Source organism: Saccopteryx bilineata, chromosome 3 (assembly GCF_036850765.1).
Source record: "Saccopteryx bilineata isolate mSacBil1 chromosome 3, mSacBil1_pri_phased_curated, whole genome shotgun sequence".
Classification (NCBI taxonomy): domain Eukaryota; kingdom Metazoa; phylum Chordata; class Mammalia; order Chiroptera; family Emballonuridae; genus Saccopteryx; species Saccopteryx bilineata.
The window spans coordinates 173830021-173852204 of record NC_089492.1 but is presented as its reverse complement, the minus strand read 5'-3'; the positions used below and the strand labels follow the sequence as shown (position 1 = coordinate 173852204).

The 22184-nt window shown below is 42.2% G+C and overlaps 1 protein-coding gene across 7 annotated transcripts in view; it reads left to right on the top strand.

Annotated features, from left to right (window-relative positions):
- CDKAL1 (CDK5 regulatory subunit associated protein 1 like 1) overlaps window positions 1-22184 on the top strand; it is a 1056598-nt gene that overhangs the window by 817010 nt on the left and 217404 nt on the right. For all 7 annotated transcript variants that reach the window (XM_066268295.1, XM_066268291.1, XM_066268292.1 and 4 more), the window contains one exon: window positions 21394-21477. In XM_066268295.1, coding sequence (XP_066124392.1) covers window positions 21394-21477 — 84 coding nt within the window. The remainder of the gene's footprint in view (window positions 1-21393; window positions 21478-22184) is intronic.

Genomic DNA, 22184 nt, shown 5'->3' with positions numbered 1-22184 from the left:
TTTTCCCCCTGCCTGCTCTCTAGTCCACAGTTGTGAGACTCTAATAAACAGAGTGACCCATCATTTTCCAGCTTCTCAGTTTCTCTACCATCTGCCCAAATCCAATATGAACCAGTATGGCCACAGCTGCTGGCCTTATACCTGCTTCAAGCTTTTATGGAATTGGCTGAGGTTCTGTCTTAAAAACAAAGGCGATTGCACCAGCATATTCAGAAACCCTTATGTAAGCTATAAGACCATAGACTGTAAGATCTGTCACTTACAGGATTACAGTACAAAATTACTGTGCACACAGTATTAAATATAAAGCAGTATAGAATTATATTAATGTGTTACATTCATGTGTTACTACTTTTGGTAAAACTTTAGGGTGGAAATAGGCAAGAAATGAAAAACAATTGCAGTGTGATCTATCTGTACATTAAGTAGGAGAAATTCAGTCGAGGAGAGGATTTTTAAAAATCCATTCTACTTGTAGGATGGAAGGCAGAAACCTGCTGGCTTTTGAATGCTGAGTAGGCACCATGGAGAGAAGGGCTTTTTTAGGATTTGGGTGATGTCCCAAGTTTTTGTTTTAACTGTGTCCTACCACATACAGAGAATGTATTGTATTCAAGTGTCCCCCACCAGGTATCCCAGTCTATAATGTTAAAGATTAGAATATTCTCAAGGTCTGTAAGTGCCTGCAGTACAGTAACTATACAGCAGTTTGGAAAATCCAGACTTCCTAACTGGGTTCAGTAGGTTTTCTCAGCTACTTGGTGACTTGGCTAGATTCTTGCTATTTGGTTTCAGTGACAATTGCAGAGGTTCCTGTCTGCATGTGTGGTAAACAGATTTTTCTAGAGCAACTTGCAGACATGGCAGTGTTCAGATGTAGTAAACTATGTAATATTGTGTTTGGCAGAAGAGGTTTTTTGTTTTTTTTTTAATTCATTTTTAGAGAGGAGAGAGAGACAGAGAGAGAGAAGGGGGGAGGAGCTGGAAGCACCAATTCCCATATGTGCCTTGACCAGGCAAACCCAGGGTTTTGAACCGGCGACCTCAGCATTTCCAGGTCAACGCTTTATCCACTGCGCCACCACAGGTCAGGCTGGCAGAAGAGGTTTTAAAAAAAATAATCAAAGCAGTCCTCATAACTAGATTTCTTTGAAAGGTGTTACTGATCAAAAAATGTCGTTCAGAATTGGAAATTGTTTGATTTAAATAACTTCGTCCTTTTCTCTCCCCTTCCCTCCCTGTCCTTCACCCAATGTAGATTGATATGAAAAGTGCATAGGGTTATGTTGGGCAGATAAAATGTATTATGCTCACTTTGTTAAAGATGGAGGCCGTCGCCCAGGTGATATTAATGTGTGTTGAGAATCCTTGTAGCCTGGGGCTTGGTTTTGGGATTAAGCCTTTCCCACCCTTTTTGATGTGGGGTGGTGCAATCCAATCATGCCTCAGATAAGTGACTTTGTATAGAGACTTCCCTATTTTGTATATTGGATTAGAGGTTGTGAAGCTACACTATAAAATGGGGGCAGACTGGGAGCTTGCGCTTTTGGTTCCTGAGGTTAGCATGAGAGAGCAGAGAGAGTAGAGCCAGCAGCGGAAGGAGGCCACGTGGAGGAGGCCAGGGAAAGCAGCCAAGATGGCGGAGTGCTGAGTGAGATGCCAGTTTGTACAGAGTTTGTATCTGGGATAAGGAAGGAGATGGGGAACTGAGGAGAATAAGGCTGGTGAGCTAGAAACCTTTGATTCTAGGAAACTCGGATAAGTCAGTGGCTTTGTGAGCACTGAATGTGAGTGGGTTTTGGAGCCCAGTGTATGTCTTTACTTGCCCGCCGGGTACAAGCTAGAATTAAAGACTATGGCCCATCAGTTCTTGGGCCAGTATGTTTCTTTGCCGACTGTCCGAATCCAATGCGAACCTGCATGGGCCGGGCTGCTTTGATAGTGGTGGTCCTGGCCCTGGTTTCTGGCTTTACAGGTTACTTGAAGCTTTCATTTGTTTTAGTAATCTCCTGGAAGAATGCTTTTTATTCTTGGTTTAAGTTGACTCATTTATTCATGGTTTATACAGAAAAACAAAACAAAAACCTACCTACATGTTTACCTGGAACCTCAATTTTTTTTGTTATGTTTTGTTTTCTCAATTGTCAGTCTTCAAGAAGAAGTAGGGAGAGACGGTAGGTTTGAGTTAGGCTACTCCCATTAAATCGCATATGTGCATGTCTGTGTGTGTGTGTGCATGCTCACAGCTAATTACTGGTTGCAATAAAATTCAGTAGAATTTTTATTTAGCTTCATTATCTATGAGGCGGGAAACACAGAATAGGTGAAGACAAAAACAAATAGATCAGCCCTGGCCGGTTGGCTCAGCGGTAGAGCGTCGGCCTAGCGTGCGGAGGACCTGGGTTCGATTCCCGGCCAGGGCACACAGGAGAAGCGCCCATTTGCTTCTCCACCCCTCCGCCGCACTTTCCTCTCTGTCTCTCTCTTCCCCTCCCGCAGCCAAGGCTCCATTGGAGCAAAGATGGCCCGGGCGCTGGGGATGGCTCTGTGGCCTCTGCCCCAGGCGCTGGAGTGGCTCTGGTCGCAACATGGCGACGCCCAGGATGGGCAGAGCATCGCCCCCTGGTGGGCAGAGCTTCGCCCCTGGTGGGCGTGCCGGGCCAGGGGCGTGCCGGGTGGATCCCGGTCGGGCGCATGCGGGAGTCTGTCTGACTGTCTCTCCCTGTTTCCTGCTTCAGAAAAATGAAAAGAAAAAAAAAAAACAAAAAAAACAAAAAACAAATAGATCAATTTTCTTTAAATAAAGACACTGGGGGAAACTGGTGGTTTTTTTAGGTCAGCATCGCCATTTCTCAATGTTATATACCTATGAACTTCATAACAGGACTTGTATGTGCTCAAAGAAGCTACAGTTTCACAGTGAGAGAGGGAACCAGGATAAAGCATTGAGATGCAGGTGCACAGTAATACAAGTGGGCTCTTTAGCCTGCAGCCTGAATGCCAGGCCAATAAAGCAGAAGCTCTCAAGCTGATCTCTCAGGGTCTCCCAGAGTCAAGCCAAGGAGGGTAGGGGTGGGGGTGGGGGTGGGGGAGAATAATTGTTATTCAGTCTTTTTTAATGAGATGTATTGCCCACTGCTGAAAGCTTGTGGCAGTATCTTTTGTTATGCTAATTAGACACTATTAGAGCTTGGCTCTCTTTGATTTCAGCTTAATCCTTTCTGCTTCCTCAGCCACAATCCCAACTGGCATTTGAAAGATGGTGGTGTGTACTGCACGTGTTATTTATTACTCATATCTACACAGAATTCTTTGTAACAGGGTTGATAACGAAAGCCTTATCTTATCTGAGGCAGTATGTGTTTTGGACATTCTTTTTGGGCTTTTGAAAAAATGAACTTGAGAATGATTGGTTTCTGACTTTCTCATCCAAACGCCATTGTCTTTTATATGGTTGCTTTTGTAATTACACTGACTGGGAAGTGACAGATTGGAAGATGTAGAGGGCCTCTCCTCTGATGCCTGGATTTCCCTAAAAATAATGAGCATGTTGATCATGGTGTAGCTTTTGGGAGGCTGTGGTCAACCAGAAGGATGGAAGCAATAATTTAAGGGTCCAAAAGAACAATTTAGCAATTCAGAATTCCTGCCTTTACAACTTATAGATATGTGTATATTCTTTCCTAAATTTGAAGTGTTACATTTACATGATTACTGCAATTAAAAGCATTTGTGGAACATAAAAATGAGACTAAGAGACATGGACAAGAGTGTGGTGGTTACCAAGGGTGGGGGGGGAGGGAGGACATGGGAGGGAGGGAGGGAGAGAGTTAGGGGGAGGGGGAGGGGCACAGAGAACTAGATAGAGGGTGACGGAGGACAATCTGACTTTGGGCGAGGGGTGTGCAACATAATTTGATGACAAAATAACCTGGACATGTTTTCTTTGAATATATGTACCCTGATTTATTAATGTCATCCCATTACCATTAATAAAAATTTATTTAAAAAAAAAAAAAAAAAGCATTTGTGATGAGTGGAAGGTAATTTTCCCCACCAAGAAGGAAGGAAGGAAGGAAAGAAGGAAGGAAGGGAGGGAGGGAGGGAGGGGCCAGAGCCATGAAGTGTGGAATAGTAAAAGGCTTTATTGAGTACAGCGCACATCCCACCCGGTGAGGTTCTCTGGCCCCGAGGAAAGATGGAGACCAGGGAAGTCGCAAGGGGTGACCCATGTGAGGGATATTTAAAGGGTTCCTAAGGTGGTCGAGCTAATATGACGTAGTGAAATCTCACTGGCTGGCAGATGGTCGCTGTTTTCAAAAGGTCTCCTGGGAAGTTTCTTTTGGCGAACTTGGTTGTGGGCGGCCCTAGCCTAAGTTCCTGGGCCTGACCTTTCCCATTATCCACCAACCTTACATTCTGACCTTTTGTGTTAAATAGAAAAGGGGCGCCGTTTATTCATCTGGCTACCTCCTGCTGATTAGGGGCATCGTGGGGAGGGGGAGATTGGAAGGTGGTGGCTTTGAGGGGTGTCAGGAGGAACATCTGTGTGGCCGTGAGTTGAGAAACTTCACGGATGCGGTCCTGTAAGGATTTTTTTAAAAAGAGGAGTAATAGGGGGATCTGCAGGGTCCAGCCTTTTGGTGAGCTGGAGATGGATGGAATCCAGTGGTTCTGACTGCCAGTGGTCCTGTAAGGAGGCAAGCTTGAGGCAGAACTGCATGTCAGGAGTGGCGTAAAAGGGGAAAGGGAGGGGTCCCATCCATTCTCATAACCGAGACCTGTGAGGGAACTAGAGGTCCAGAGTCTGATGGCAAAACAGAGAAGGTAGCCCCCGTGTCCACAAGAAATGAGATGGACTTACCCACTCGTTGTAGCATACCCTGGGTTCTCCAAGGCCAGGCCGTGTCCTAGGAGTTCGAGTGGTGGCCCCACCTGGCTGGCTTGGCCTCCCATTCAGGCAGCTTGTCCTCCACGTAGAGACGTTGAGGATGAGCCTACTGCCAAAAGGGGACAATCGCTCTGCCAGTGACCGGGCTGCTTGCACTTAGGGCAGGGCTTAGTGGGCAGCCTCGAGCAGGGGCACTGCTGGGACCAATGACCCTCCTTGCCACACTTAAAGCAAGCTCCTGGTGGGGATCCTCTTTGCGGCCCAGACTTAGGTAGAGCACCCTCTGTGCCTTACCCCTGTTGCTCTGCTGGCCTCAGGGTTGGAGTGTTACCTTCTGCTGCATGTGGGCCTGGCGAACAGCCTTGGCCTGTTTCTACTAGTTAGGACCATTAAAAACTTTAAATGGCCCTGGCCGGTTGGCTCAGCGGTAGAGCATCAGCCTGGTGTGCGGGGGACCCGTGTTTGATTCCCGGCCAGGGCACATAGGAGAAGCGCCCATTTGCTTCTCCACCCCCCCCCTCCTTCCTCTCTGTCTCTCTCTTCCCCTCCCGCAGCAAGGCTCCATTGGAGCAAAGATGGCCTGGGCGCTGAGGATGGCTCCTTGGCCTCTGCCCCAGGCGCTAGAGTGGCTCTGGTCGCGGCAGACCGATGCCCCGGAGGGGCAGAGCATCGCCTCCTGGTGGGCAGAGCGTCGCCCCTGGTGGGCGTGCCGGGTGGATCCTGGTCGGGCGCATGCGGGAGTCTGTCTGACTGTCTCTCCCCGTTTCCAGCTTCAGAAAAATACAAAAAAAAAAAAATTTAAATGCCGTGTTCACAGGTCCCGGATAGGGGTTTGGGGGGGTTGAGAATAAGAGGAGGGGGCTCTTGGGGAGCCCAGGACAGGGCCAGAACTTCCTGTAAGAAAATTGGGGTTGGACGTCTTGAAAACCGGTGTAAGAGCCAATGCCAGGCTGAGAATGGCCTGACGGAGGAGGGATTTAAGAACACAGTGGAGAAGGAAAGGGCCCCTGACCAGCAGAGAGTGGTAGTGGTGAATAAGAAACAGGATTTTGCAAAGTGAGGGGAGGAGGCTCTCAGAGGGAAGAGACCCGAGCACAAAAGGGGTCCGCAGAGGAAACAAAGAAAAGTCCTGAGAGAGGGCGACCCCGAGGGTCAGGCAGGAGAGAGAGAGAGAGTTGGGAGTCCATGGAGAAGGAAAGATTAGGATCAGAGGTTTTAGGTGAGGTTTCTCTGGCCAGAAAAAGGCCTGCGCAGTGGAACAGGCAGCACAGAGATTAAGGACGGGTGCGCGAATAATTAGAAGCCGTGAATGTAAGAGATCTCCAGTCAGTTCCCAGCTTTTTTGGTGATAGTTAAATTGGTGAGGGTGTTAGCACTGAAAGTCCCTTCAGGAGGCTAATTGAGTGGGTTCTGTGGCCTGGCCACAGTGGAGAAGAACAGTTTCTTCTTCTTTAGGGAGGGAGATTCCTGTGCCCCAACAGCCGCCCTCAGTCTTTGGAGTGGTCAGAGTTGAGTATCAGCGTCCTAAAACTCAAGGTCTGGCCACGGACCAAAAAGGTAAAGTGGATGTGCTCGGGACGTCTCCATGAGCACACACACACTGGAACTGAAAAGACATCCCTGACGTAGCTACAGTTTCAGACAGGGAGTCTCGGAAAGAACTGAGGGGAGGCTGGAGGCAGGGGACTTACCGCACCGTGTGCAGAAGTGGGTGGAAGGTCAGAGGTCCTGGTTCTTTCTCAGAAGGGATGGGGAAGAGGAGCAGTCCTTGCAGACTTCTAACTCCTCCTGGGTTTTCAGCACCAAAATGTAAGGTATTTTTCCCACCGAGAAGGAAGGAAGGAAGAAAGGAAGGGGCCGGAGCCACGAAGTGTGGAATAGTAAAAGGCTTTATTCAGTACAGAGCATTTCTTGGACGAGATTCACTGGCCCAGAAGATGGAAGTCAGGAAAATAACGCATGGAGAGACCGCGTGGGTAAACTTAAAGGGGTCCTCTAGGGAAGTCGGGCTAATATGACGTAGCAAAATCTCACTGGCTGACAATCAGTCGCTTTTTTCCCAAGGACTCCTGGGAAGTATCTTTTGGCGTGATTGATTGTGGGCGGCTCTAGCCAAAGTTCCCGGGCCTGACCTTTCCCATTATCCACCGACCTTACAATGAGTTAAAAATTTATTTGTTAAATGACAAATACAGTTCTTTCTAAATAATGAAATGGGGGATTTCTATTAAATTCTTAAAACCTACATCATAATGTTTTAGAGCAGCCCTGTCTAATAGACATATACTGTGAACCACAGATACTTTTAAATTTTTCTGGTAGCTACACTAAAAGTAAAAAGAGATGACATTAATTTTGTTAATATATTGTATTTAACCCAATATATCCAATATATTTCAACATGTAATCTGTATAAAATTAATAGTTTGTATTTTTTTTATTCATGCTAAGTTTTTGAAAATTGGCATATGTTTTATACTGGAGTGTGTTTTAGAGCTCATCCCAGTCAGGATTTGCCACATTTTAAGTGATCAACAGCCACATGCTGCTGGTGGCCACTTCACAGAATGGTGCAGGCTTAGATATAATTCACCTGCCTAAAAACAGTTGTCAGAGTAAAATCCTTTTTCTTTTCTTCTTTTTTTCTTTTTTTTTCCCTGAAGTGAGAAGCAGAGGGGCAGAGAGACAGACTCCTGCATGCGCCCAACTGGGATCTAACTGGGTTCCACCCGGCATGCCCACCAGGGGGCAATACTCTGCCCATCTGGGCTGTTGCTCTGCTGCAACTGGAGCCATTCTAATGCCCTAAGCGGAGGCCATGGAGCTGTCCTCAGCGCCCGGGCCAACTTTGCTCCAATGGAGCCTTGGCTGCGGGAGGGGAAGAGAGGGACAGAGAGGAAGGAGGGGGGGAGGGGGGAGAAGCAGATAGGCGCTTCTCCTGTGTGCCCTGACCAGTAATCAAACCCCAGACTTCCACACGCCGGGCCGACGCTCTACCGCTGAGCTAGCCGGCAAGGGCTAAACTCCATTTTTAATCTATGGATAAATAGTCAAGCTGTCTGACTTTGCCCACATCCTTAATCTTTAACAGGCCTTCGTCTTTTTATGTGTAAAATGAAGAGTTTGAACTAAATGACCTATTAGTTCCTCCACCCATGCCAGCTCTGAATTCATGATTCCCAAAATTCACAGTTAGAGGATGGGTGACCTAGAACATACCCATCCTCTCCTATAATTTAATATCTAAAAAGGAGCTTCCTCTCACTGCAAAGAAAATTGGAAAGTGTACTGCATACCATACCACACCCACACCTTTTTTACTCCAGATGTCTGAATCTTTCTTTGAACACTGTGAGTCTTACACTGTTTTGATGAGCGTTTGGTAATGTGGGAGACTGCAGGTACCTGGCTCTCAGCTAGTCACTGCTCAGTGCTTGCGGAATGAGGGCTTTGAGCAAAGGATGAGGGGAATTGGCAAGTAATTACTTGTATTACCAGGTTGGATGAACACAAAATGTCTAAAACTCGGTTTTCTTTCTTTCTCTTTGTCATCTGGCTCCTTTATTCTGTCATCAGTGAAACAAAAATCCTGAAGGTGCTTTTCAAGAAGGCAGTCTGTTCAGTAGTTCTGAGCTGTAAATATGGTTACCTTGTGCCTTTTTGAGAAGCTCATCAGAGATCAGCTTAGACTTTCTGAGTAATGACTGATAGAGAGCAATGAGAAAAGATCAGGAAGGTGGAGTGATGGAGATAGTTGTTCAAGCTTAGAATTACACTTTCAGTAACAACTGGGTCTGGGTCTGGAGTCAGTGAGCTAATGTTTGTGGGATTCTTTGCTCAGTGCCTGTACTGGCAGGAGCTCAATCATTTGTCTCTCCCGCTGCCTGTGACTCAGGGTTCCCAGCCATGGTGCCCTATTGGTCCCAATTAGCCATTCCGTGACTAGGATATCATGAATGTTACTACTGGCAACATCTGGCCATAGGACTTTAGATAGTTTTAAAAGTTGGGTGCTTTTCTGTACTGCCTACCAGGGGTCCCCAAACTTTTTACACAGGGGGCCAGTTTACTGTCCCTCAGACCATTGGAAGGCTGCCACATACAGTGCTTCTCTCACTGACCACCAATGAAAGAGGTGCCCCTTCTGGAAGTGCGGCAGGGGGCTGGATAAATGGCCTCAGGCGCTGCATGTGGCCCACGGGCCGTAGTTTGGGGATGCCTGGTACTAGGCATTATAGAATTTCCCAGGTGTGGGAAAAATAGCTCTAACATACTTCTGCCAGGCCTGTGATAAGGAAAGGCAACTATTTTGGATTTGTTTAGGGCAGTGGTTCTCAACTTTTCTAATGCAGTGACCCCGCAATACAGTTCCTCATGTTGCGGTGACCCCAAACCAAAAAATAATTTTGGTGGCTACTTCATAACTGTAATTTTGCTACAGTTATGATTCAGAATGTAAATACCTGATATGCATTATGTATTTTTCGATGGCTTTAGGTGACCCCGCCAGGGTCGCAATCCACAGGTTGAGAACCACTGGTTTAGGGAGAGTAGACCTCATGTTATGTGTTCTTACCACAATTAAAATAAAAATAAAAAAAATCCACAGAAGCAGTGTGGGTAACCCTTAGAATGTTCTAAAATACCAAAAATGTACAGACAGGTGATTAAAACTTGGCTGTTTTTGTAATTGGAAGCTCAGTCAGCAGGCAGGTATAGATCTCTGATGCTGAAAGGGGGTCAAGTTAGCATTTGTCATGTAACTTTGCTGTCGAGAATTATCTTAACCAGATCAACAAAGCACTGTCCCTATACTTGACTGCTGGCTCTCTACCCACAGATAAAATAGCTTTGTTATTAAGAGTGGGATTTTTTGCCTCCAACTGGGAAGGGACTCCCTTGGGTCATTGAAGAAAACAGAATACCAGGCTGTTGTCAGAAGAGATATCATAGTCTGATTTGATTCAACTAAACCACTGTGGGTTGGGTCTTCATATCTGGTATCACTGCTTTGTGAGGAAGGACTTTTAAAAGCCAAATTATTTTTCAGTTTTTCTTCATGTTTATATTATTTCTGAAATATGAGGAAGGAATAATAGGGCCACTAAGGTACTCATGGCACTTAAGAAATACGCCTGACCAGTGGTGGCGCAGTGGATAAAGCATCGACCTGGAAATGCTGAGGTTGCCGGTTCAAAACCCTGGGCTTGCCTGGTCAAGGCACATATGGGAGTTGATGCTTCCAGCTCCTCCCCCCCTTCTCTCTCTCTGTCTCTCCTCTCTCTCTCTCTCTCTCTCTCTCTGTCTCTCCCTCTCCTCTCTAAAATGAATAAATAAAAAAATAAATAAATATTTAAAAAAAAAAAAAAAAAGAAATACACATAGATTAAATACCTAAAGGAACATTGTTTCCCTTTTGAATGTATTTAATTGCATTAATAAGTAAAGTTGAGGAATATGTTTTCTTTTAACATAGATATTATATTTTAAAAATCTTATAGAATGTAGTTTCTGTCATTGTTTAAAAGTCAGATACAGTTCCAGCCTCTTTGACAGTAAACTGTCCAACATCTCTCAAGAATACTTAATTAGACCAATGAACTGATCATTTTGAATACAATGGACTATGAGCCTTGTTACTTGTTTTCTGTGCTATCATCCTTTTTGACACACATACCTGTGTCACAGCCTTAGTTCATTATTGAATAGTATTGTGGAGTAAGGATGACAATAAATTTTAATGTTGTTGCTATTATTACTGTTGACTGTTTTTAGCATAAGCATGCCTGGTTCTTTAATTCTAGCTGTTGCAAGGCCAAAAACCAGAAGTGTACATAAACAGTCAGGAAAATGACTCTACACCCTGGAGACCCAGAATCACATGCTCTGCCTGTTGTGAATGATGGATCAAAATGGAAACCTTATCATTTTCATTAGCTAGGAAAGAACAAGACCATACTTTGCTCCAAGTGTAATTATAGTGGTTTACTGGCAACATAACACTGCAGTAATTAGTCTGAAAGTGTATGTGAGGGCAGGTTTTTGCACAGACACTAGAAATATTATTTCAGAGTTTAAGGTCACAGCCTTGTGTTTAACATGTTCCAGGCAGCTTTGGGGGAAAAATAAAGAAACTAATTTGGCTAGAACTAAAGAAAGACATTTGACATTTCCCAGAGTCATACATTCAGAAACCAATCAGGTAGAAAAAAATTTTTTTTTTATTATCTACAATTAAAAAAAAAAAGGTAAAGCATAACTCTAGAAGTAGCACGTCAGGATATTTTGTAGGATAAACAGAGATAGAACTCAAGTTTATTGGGCATTTGATGTAAATAAGTATGAGAATTTTGATATGTGTGTTTTAATCTCCATTTTTTCCCTTGGGTAATTGGATAGAAAAAAATTAATTGCTAAGAAGTTTTCATGGGAAACAAAATAACTTTTTTAACTTCTTGTGTTTTCGAGAAATAAATATGTCTCTTACACTGGTCCTCAAATATATATCTATCCTTTGTAAGTGTGTTTTGGATACTCTGGGCAGTTATATTGAAATATTGAACTCTAACCTAATCCAACCTTCCAGAGGAGAAATTGAATTGAAATTATTTTTCACATCCCAGCTTTTCTATTTAAAGAAAACAAAAGTGAGTTGGGGGAATAAAGAAAGAAGTAAAGGAAAAGTAAACTTGATATAAGGTGTAGGCCAGATAGTCTAATGTCTTTGTCTAATTCTGATATTGTCAGCCTGTCTTGAAGCAATTCTTTTCAGTTTCTCTTTCTAAATACTTATACAGCCACGTGGGGTATCGTTTATTTCAGGACAAATGGAGAAATAGAGGGCATGTGAACGAGCATTCATTCAGCAGCCATATTCTGTTGGAAACCACTGCTTTCTTCACGCTAGTGTGCTTGTGTGTGTTATGTAGCCATATGGTTAGGACTGATGTTTGTCACAACTTCAGGCCCTTGGGTAATTTTAAGCATAGATGTGACACAAATAACACAGTTTAGCTGATTATGTAACAGTACTAAAAACTCTACCCCAAAAACAGAATTTTTAAAAAGCCACTGCGTTTTGTTTGTCACAGATGTTTCTGTGCTCCAGGAAGAGCCCTGCGCTGCAGTGGGATCCAGGCTGCTGTGGCTCTGCAGCTAGCAGTTAGCTGGGCAGCACCACGCGATGGGGTGCTTTCCAGACTTCCTTCTCTTCCCTCCACCACTGCACAAACCACGGCATCTTGCGGGACCTCAGTTTTCCCTCTGTGAAATCAGAGATTGCTGCACTCCCTTCACATTTTTACCTTCTCTTTTATTAGGGGAATAGTGTCTTTATTTTCTGCCTTTGTGGTTTAAAAAAAAAAGCATGAGCTTTTCTCCTGTTTTTTTTCAACAAGGCCTAAAAAATCTACCTCATCCTTTCATAGCCAGGCCCCAGCTCTGGGAGCTCTGGGGTCACCTGTATGCGAAAGCTTGGGGCTGGCGGGGGGTCTGGCACCGTCCCTCTCTTCAGTCACTCAAGTTGTGAAATGGAGGGGTGCTATACAAGACTATTTGTGTAATTCATTTTTCATAAAATGTCTTTGTAAAGTCAGGTTAAAATGGACTAAAAGAAAATCTAGGAAAAATTCCTTTCTCCACTGACATTTGATGAGTGTAATCATAGAGTATGCCTGGCTTGTTAAAAAAGGTACTAGGAATGACAACCACTTCCAAATGTCCTGAAGGTCATACTTTGTCAATGGAAAGTGAATTTCCTGTGGAAATGCTATAGCAAGGGATTGTATTCCCACCCCAAGTTATTAAACTCAACTGTTGTAAAAATTAAATGAACATTTTATTTAATTGATTATAAATTATATATAATAAAGCAAATCAAAAAGGAAAAGGATATCTTTCTTAATATTATTTTTAAAAAGGGGTAGGAGTATATCAATGGGAAGATTTTGACAGATTTATTTAGTTTCAGGTCACTCCATAGCTTTTTGAGAGACTTTGTGTTTCTTGGTGGATATGAAAGATTACGTTGTTACTTTAACTACAGCAAGAAAGTAGCTGTAATTTACTATTTGGAAAAAAAAGAGCCTGGGCTCTGGCCAGTTGGCTCAGTGGAAGAGTGTCAGCCTGGCGTGTGGATATCTTGGGTTTGATTCCCAGTCAGGGTACACAGGGAAAGTGACCATCTGCTTCTCTATCCCTTCTCCTCTCGCCTCTCTCTCTCTTTCTCTTTCTCTCTCTCTGTCTCTCTCACTTCTCTCTCTCTTGCTTCTCTCTCTCTCTGTCTCTCTCTTACCTCTCCTCCCTCAGCCATGACTCGATTGGAATGAATTGACCCTGGGCACTGAGTATGGCTCTGTGGCCTCTGTCTCAGGCACTAAGAAAAGCTCAGTTGCTGAGCAACAGAGCAACGCCCCAGATAGGCAGAGCATCTCCCCCTAGTAGGCTTGCTGGGTGGATCCCAGTTGGGGTGCTTGCAGGAGTCTTTCTGCATACTCTCCTCTCACTAAAATAAATAATAAAATAAAATAAAATAAAATAAAGCCAGGATTTAGAGCTCATTTTTTTTTTAACCTGGAACTTGGTGGGCATACCAGTCCCTCACCTACAGACCTACCATGAATAATGACTTAGAATTTTGGAATAGAAAGGTCCTTTAAATATTACAATCCTCTCCCTCTTCAGCCCTGTTCTCCTCTGCCCACCTCCTTTTCACTTCCGTACAACTCAATTTTTTTTTTCCAAAGTGAGAAGCAAGGTGGGGTGGGTTGGGAGGCGGACAGACAGACTCCTGCATGTGCCCAACCGGGATCCACCCGGCATGCCCACTAGGGGGCAATGCTCTGCCCATCTGGGGCTTTGCTCCATTGCAACCAAAGTCATTCTAGAACAGGGGTCTCAAACTCACGGCCTGCGGGCCCCATGCGGCCTGCCGAACAATTTTGTGCGGCCCGCAGACTAATCCACGGGCTTACTTAATTTTATCCAAAATATTTTGAACTTCGTGGATTAGTCTGCGGGCCGCACAAAATTGTTCGGCGGGCCGCATGGGGCCCACAGGCCACGAGTTTGAGACCCCTGTTCTAGAACCTGAGGCGGAGGCCATGGAGCCATCCTCAGCGCCCAGCCAACTTTTCTCCAATGGAGCCTTGGCTGTGGGAGAGGAAGAGAGAGATAGAGAGAAAAAAGAGGGGGAAGGGTGGAGAAGCAGATTGGTGCTTCTCCTGTGTGCCCTGGCTAGGAATCAGACCTGGGACTTCTACACACTGGGATGACACTCTACTGCTGAGCCAACCGGCCAGCTCAATTTTTTGATGAGGAATGTGAAGGCCCAAAATGTAGTCAAATCTCTTTTATCTTAAAAATAATCTGCCCAAACCCTGAGCTTTCTCACCCTTTTGTCTAATTCAGATATGTGGCATTGGGTGTTTCTGAGTAACCCCTCCTCTCACCCAGGTTTCTACTAGAACTATGCTTTCCTGCTTCTGACCATCCTCTGCCTCCTCATCACTTTCCTCTTTGTGTATGTGTGTGTTATATCATACTGTATGTTCACCACCCCAAGTCAAGTCTTTTTCCTTTACTATTTATCCCCCTTATACCCTCTACCCCCTTTCCTAGTAATCACCATACTGATGTCTGTGTTGATGAGTTTCGTTTTTTCAGCTTACTCCCTTCATGTTTTTCACCCAGCTCCTAAGTCCCCCCTCTCTTCTTTCAGCTGTCAATCTATTCTCTATCTATGAGTAATTTTCTATTTTGTCTGTTAGTTTATTTTGTTTATTAGATTCCACATATGAATATGAGTGAAATCATATGGTACTTGTCTTTCTCTAACTGGCTTATGTCACTTAGCATAATGTTCTCGGTGTCCATCCATGCTGTCACAAGGAATGAGAGTTCTTTCTTTTATGGCTCAGTAGTATTCTATTGTGTAAATGTACCGGTTTTTTTATCCACTTTTTGACTGATGGACACTTGGGCTGCTTCTGAATTTGATTGTTTTAAATAATGCTGCAATAAACATAGGTGTGCATATATTCCCAGAAGTGGAATTGCTGGGTCATAAGGCAGTTCCATTTTTCATTTTTTAAGATAAGTCCACACTGCTTTTCACAGTGGCTGCAACAGTCTGCATTCCCACCAGCAGTGCAGGAGGGCTCCCTTTTCTCCACACCCTCCCCAGAACTTATTATTTGTTGATTTATTGATTATAGGCATTCTGACAGGAGTGAGGTGATATCTCGTTGTGGTTATAATTTACTTTTCTTTGATAATTAGTGACATTGAGCATCTTTTCATATGTCTACTGGCCATTTTGATGTCCTCTTTGAAAAAGTATCTATTCAGGTCCTTTGCCCTTTTTTTTTTTTTTTTTCAAGAGAGACAGAGAGAGGAACAGATAGGGACAGACAGAGAGGAAGGGAGAGAGATGAGAAGCATCAGTTTTTTGTTGCAGTTCCTTAGTTGTTCATTGATTGCTTTCTCGTATTTCCCTTGACCAGGGGACTACAGTCGAGTCAGTGACCTTAAGCTTCAGGCCAAAGACCCTGTGTTCATTCTGGTGAGCCCATGCTCAAGCCGGATGAGCCTATGCTCAAGCTGTTGACCTCGGGTTTTCAAACCTGGGTCCTCTGTGTCCCAGATGACAGTCTATCCACTGCATCACCACTTGGTCAAGCCCTTTGCACATTTTTAATTGGATTGTTATTTGTTGGTATTGTGTTTTGTAAGTTCTTTATAAATTTTGGATGTTCACCTCTTATCAGATATATCATTGATGAATATGTTCTCCCATTCAGTGAGTTGTCTTTTCATTTTGTTGATGGTTTCCCTTGCTGTGCAAAAGCTTTTTAGTTTGATGTAGTACCATTTGTTTATTTTTTTTCTTGTTTCCCTTGCCCAAGGAGATATATCAGAAAAAAATATTGCTACGAGAAATGTTCAAGATTTTACTGCCTGTGTTTTCTTTTAGGATTTTTATGGTTTTGAGTCTTAACATTTGTCTTTTATCCATTTTGAGTTTATTCTTGTGTATGTTGTAAGAAAGTGGTCTAGTTTCGTATTTTTGCATGTATCGTTCAACTTTTCCCAAACCATTTATTGAATAGACTACCTTTACCCCATTTTATGTTTTTGCCCCCTTTGTTAAATATTAATTGACCATAAAGGTATGGGTTTATTTCTGAGCTCCCTACTCTGTTCCACTGATCTATATGTCTGCTTTTATTATGCCAGTACCAAGGTGTTTCTATTCCTGTGGCCTTGTAGTATAGTTTAATATGAGGTAGGATGATTCCTCCAACTTTGTTGTTCTTCTCAAGATTGCTTTGGCTATTCAGGGCCTTTTTTGGTTCCATATGAATTTTTGCCATATTTGTTCTAGTTCTGTGAAATACGCCATTGATATCCTGATAGGAATTGTGTTGAATCTGTAGATTGCTTTGGGTAATATGGACATTTTAATTATGTTAATTCTTCCTATCCATGAACATAGTATATGCTTACATTTAGTTGTATCTTCAATTTCTGTCTCACTGTCTTAAGATTTTTCAAGTACAGGTCTTTTAAATCTTTGGTTAAATTTATTCCTAGATATTTTAATTTATTTAAATAATTTATTTTAAAAATTATTGATTTTACAGAGGGAGGGTTCTTTCTGAAGAAATTGTGAATGGGATTCTTTTTCTTAGTTTCCCTTTCTCATAGTCCATTAGTGGTGTATAAAAATGCAACTGATTTCTGGATATTTATTTTGTATCCTGCTACTTCACTGAATTCATTTACCAGTTCTGGTAGTTTTTTTAGTGGAATCTTTAGGATTCTCTATGTACAGTAACATTACATCTGGGAATAATGACAGTTTTACATGCTCCTTTCCTATTTGGATGTCTTTTATTTCTTCTTTTTGTCTGATTTCTATGGCTAGGACTTGTAGTGCTATGTTGTATAAGAGTGGTAAAAGCAGACATCCTTATCTTGTTTCCAATTTTAAGGGAAACCCTTATAGTTTTTGCCTATTAAATATGATGTTGGCTGTGGGTTTGTCATACATGGCCTTTATTATGTTGAGGTATGTTCCCTCTTCCCCTTTCTTCCCAACTTTGACTGTTCTGGTTATCTTGAAGCTACCTTCTATCTAGGCCAGGGGTTGGGGAACTTTTTGGCTCTGAGAGCCATGAACGCCACATATTTTAAAATGTAATTCCATGAGAGCTATACAACAACCTATGTACGTTACGCATTATCCAATAAAAATCTGGTGTTGTCCCGGAGGACAGCTGTGATTGGCTCTAGCCACCCGCGCCCATGAACATGAGTGGTAGGAAATGAATGGATTGTAATACATGAGAATGTTGTATATTTTTAACATTATTATTATTATTATTATTTGTATTTTTCTGAAGCTGGAAACGGGGAGAGACAGTCAGACAGACTCCCGCATGCACCCGACCAGGATCCACCCGGCACGCCCACCAGGGGGCGACACTCTGCCCACCAGGGGGCGATGCTCTGCCCCTCTGGGGCGTCACTCTGCCGAGACCAGAGCCACTCTAGCGCCTGGGGCAGAGGCCAAGGAGCCATCCCCAGCGCCCGGGCCATCTTTGCTCCAATGGAGCCTTGGCTGCGGGAGGGGAAGAGAGAGACAGAGAGGAAGGAGGGGGTGGTGGAGAAGCAAATGGGCGCTTCTCCTATGTGCCCTGGCCGGGAATCAGACCCGGGTCCCCCACATGCCAGGCCGACGCTCTACTGCTGAGCCAACCGGCCAGGGCAACGTTATTATTATTTTTATTAAAGATTTGTCTGTGAGCCAGATGCAGCCATCAAAAGAGCCACGTCTGGCTCACGAGCCATAGGTTCCCAACCCCTGTTCTAGGCAATCCTTTGAGTTTACAATTCTACTTTCATCTCTGCTGAATAACCATGTCTGCCTTTGGTTACAAAGTTTATAAAAACTGTTATTTCCAACCTCATACATTCACAGGAGTTTGTTCCTTTTTTAAAATTCACAAGCATTCTTTTCGTTATCTTCTTCTGTGGAGGGTTTGTCTTCAGCGAGTTTTGTAACCTCGCATTCCTGTCAGGGGATCCAGTTGTTAGGAAAGATTCTATAATGATAGTGAGACAGCCATAGAAACTGATTCACTTCTCAGCAGAGTATCAGAATGTCAGATGAGACATATCCCATCTTTGTCATTATCTATAAAACCGATTGAGCTGATCACTTCTATTGGATTATTTCTGTCATTAGCGTAATACATAGCTGAGTGATGGTTGTCCTGTTTGTGTAAGGATATTGTTGGCCTTATCTTTTTCTCTTTAGATGCCCTGCCTTTTTTCTCTTAGATTAGAATTCCTTGCTAGATAGCAGAATCGGTGGTAGTCAAATCTGGATAACTCCCCTAAATCTTGTTATATGCAGGTTTTTAACCACACTGTGTTATCTTGTGGGATTGAGGAGAAAACAGTTGGAAAGTATAGGGGCTAGTAGCTCATTAGAAAAAAGAGAAAAAGATGTGAGATTTATTATATGTGTCACTGGCACATTCATTTCCTTATTGTCACCAACTCAAAGTTGCATCTCCCAGAGTTCCACCTGAACTCCCCCTTCCCTAATGTCATTGTTGGTTTTATGGTTATTTGAAATAGCTGATTTTTTTAAAGGTTGTGTTTTTATTCACTTTATTGTATATCCTTTAAAAAATCTTGAGAGGAGCATTTATTACCTTTTCTTGGTAATTTTAGGGGGTAGGGATGGATTATATCAGTTTTTGATCAAGGTCTTAGCTTTCTTATGCTCATTTTTTCCCAGTATTCTCTGAGGAATTTTAAGAACATCCTTATGAGATAAAACATCTATAGCTGCCTGACCTGTGGTGGTACAGCAGATAAAGCGTAGACCTAGAATACTGAGGTCACCAGTTTGAGACACTGGGCTTGCCCATCAAGGCACATATGACAAGCAACTACTACGGGTTGATGCTTCCTGCTCTTCCATATCCATGGCTTAAAAGGGTCAACTGAAGAGTTGTCTGTCTACCTCTATAAATTATTGCACATGGCAGTTTTCCTGAATCCCTTTGGCAAATAATAGTTAAATACTCGCCTACAAATAGTTCTCTGGTGGTTAATCAAAAGCCCTGCCCTATACTGTATAAACATAGCAAATCTTTCTAACTTGTATATATTATCATTATTATCTCCAGATGAAATAAAACAGCCCTAAAATGATGACCACTGCTGCCCACATTAACTCTAACAAGAGGAAGGAAGCAGCATACAGTTTCAGTATCTACAGTCTTATATTGTTATTAGATTAATTTCCTGGAAAATTAATGTTAGATGGAGTTTAATTGCAGATTTCCTTAAGAACCATCAACAGATACTTATCCTAAGTTATAAACAACTCACACTATGATATGTATGTAAACATTCTAAGTTTTTTTGCAGAAAGATATACCTCAGTGAAACCCAGTATTCATCAGGTTTTTCAAATAAACAAAGCTCAAAGTAGAAGTTGGGGGAAATCATTTTTGTCACTACATGATTTTTAAAAGAAGTTAATGTTGCAGGAACCATTGTTGGTTTTCAGAGAGTGAAATAAGTCTTGATAAGTATCATTCTAGAAACCTTATAGCCTTTGGCTAAGGGGATTACAATTTGAGTAAGATAGTAAAAAAAAAAAAAAAGTAAATTATAGTGTATTTAGGCACTGGCATTGTATGTTGAGGAGGTTTGTCTTGGTTTTTGGGGTTTTTTTTTAATTATTAGGTGGTCTATTTAGTGCAGCTGTGTTTATGTTTCTTACATGGGAATTGCCTGAACATGGTGGCAAGTCTCTACATATGAGACTAGGAATTGCTTTTGAAAATCTTTATGTCATATATATCTTTTCACCCTCTAGTTCTTCCTCTTGTTCTTTTAGGCGTTTAAATTGTTTTCATTGCTCTGTGCAGAATGACATTGGGACTGGGCAAGATGATACTGGTTAAATGAGCTTCCTTTGTAAGGTGGTGATCTTGTGGCAAACACTGAGTGCGTGTGTGTGTGATATGGATGCACAATTGAAAAGACCCTCTATGCTGCATTCTTTAGCTGCAGAGATCACTTAGGTTTTCCTGCTTAGATTAAAAACAAGAACCCTAAATTGGTGAACATACATGAAAATCAGTGTTAAAAACTGGCTTATTGATTATGCAACCTAAATACTAGCATCTTTACAGTTATTTTCAAAAAGTTTTAAACTTTGGTGACTGATTTTTCTGTAACAAGGTTTCTCAGTGAGATCTGTGGTGAGCCAACAGGACGTGGGGCTGATGTGTTTGATGCAGGGAACCCATCAGCATCTGTATTTCCACGGACACATCTGTGAATTTTTTGTTTGAGGATTTGGGGGGATAGTGTGTTTGTGGTTACCATTGTAAGGTTGAGTCTAGCAGCTCCTCTTGTTTGCATTGGGGTAACTACTATTTGAATTTGTTTAAATTGAGTATATGATTGTTATAATAAAGTTTCATTTTGTTTTTACAGTCATAAATAAAAGAAAAAAAATAAAAAATTTTCTGCCAATGTGCTTTAATATGGCAGGTTATATTTGCCCAGTAGCAATGGCAAAAATAATTCTGGGCACAATCATTCAATACAGCTGGTATGCTACATCAGACATTTTGACAACCCTGTAAAAATAAGTAATTGATACTTTATATGTTACATTTCACAGTGGAATAAATTTGAAAATAGTAGACTTTTAGAATAGTCATATTTCTTTAACCCATATTTTGTCTGATTTAGCTTCTTGGTTATTAAAAATGTATGCTTAGATCATAAATATAGATAACTATAGATTGATTCTGTAGAGAATTAACAGTTCCATATTTTTGCTGTGTTTCTCTTTAAAAGTGTGAATATGAGGTCATGGCTACACCATAGAGAGCCAGTTGCCTGTGACAGAGAAAATCTATATAATAAATAGCTGTGTGAATTAATCAGTAATTTTAGAATAGTATGCAGTATGTGAGATGTTTAGGTGCAAGGACATAATGACTAGTGTTTGGAAGCATATTCTTTAGCATTACATCCCTTGTAACTCAAATTAATGTTTATTACTACTCTTTTCTATTGCCAAAATATTTTCATGAATTTGAACTAGAAGCAGCTTGTTTAGAAACTGTTTTTTCAAGAAACAAAGTGATATTTAGAAGATTTTTATATGTCTTAGAAGCCTTAATTATCTTCTGTTGAAGGAAGAAATAAGATCAAGTTTTGTTTCATAGTTATGTAAGAAAATAAGATTTCATACTATGTTCATTTTATATTACCAAATAATTAATAATGTCTTTCAGGAAATTTGTACTGTGATTCTTCTATTAGCTGTAAGCAACTAGCCATTTAGAGTCTACTTTACACTCAAGAGGATACTGCTTCCTGGCCCAGAATTATTTGAGCTGGCATTTATTTTGATTTCTAGGTATTTCCCTTATTCCTTTTTTTCTTTCTCTTCCCAGATTGGTGAAAGACAACAAGTGTTAGTAACAGAAGAATCTTTTGATTCCAAGTTTTACGTTGCACACAATCGATTCTATGAGCAGGTAAGAGATACTTCTGTGTTCTTAAGTTTTCTCCAAAATGAAAAAGAGTTCTGAGAGTAAGTCAGTTTAAGAAAAATGAACTTAAAGATGTGTGTGCTGTGTGTGGGGGGAGGTGGATTATAGAAACTTGTGTCAGCAAGGCTATTCTATAGCATCAAGCCAGTGGACTAACATGGCTTAGTCTACAAGACATTCTCTGTAAAGAAACAGTGCCTCTAATCCTCATCAGTCTTTGACAGTGCCAGCGTTAGGCTTTGGGAGTTTGGAACAGGCAGCTGTCCCAGCCAAAATTCCCATAGCTTGGCCAAGTGAAGGGGAAAGCCCTGTCCAGAGACAGGAAGGATGTCTACAGGCGACATCAGCATGGAAGGGCGGGGATTTCCTCTTGCTGTCATGGCACTCATGTGGGCCTATTGATTGGTTGGTTTTTTTCAGTTTTAGTATTTATTTTTTAACTCCTACCTTGATCAAAATGCTGAGAGCAAAGGCAAAGAGTCTGCCCATTTGATTCAACTCAAACTGTGTGAACAACTCTGAAGAACCAGTATGAGGATCAAATGAACCTTACTTTGAAAATTTTCTTCGAGGCCAACCTAAAGGGCTTCTTCCCCTGTGCATGTGAGTGAGTCTGCCCTGCCTCGCCGGTGGCCAGACTTCTGTTTCAGCAGTTGGGACTCCACTTCCCCGGTTGGTAAAACAAAGCAAAG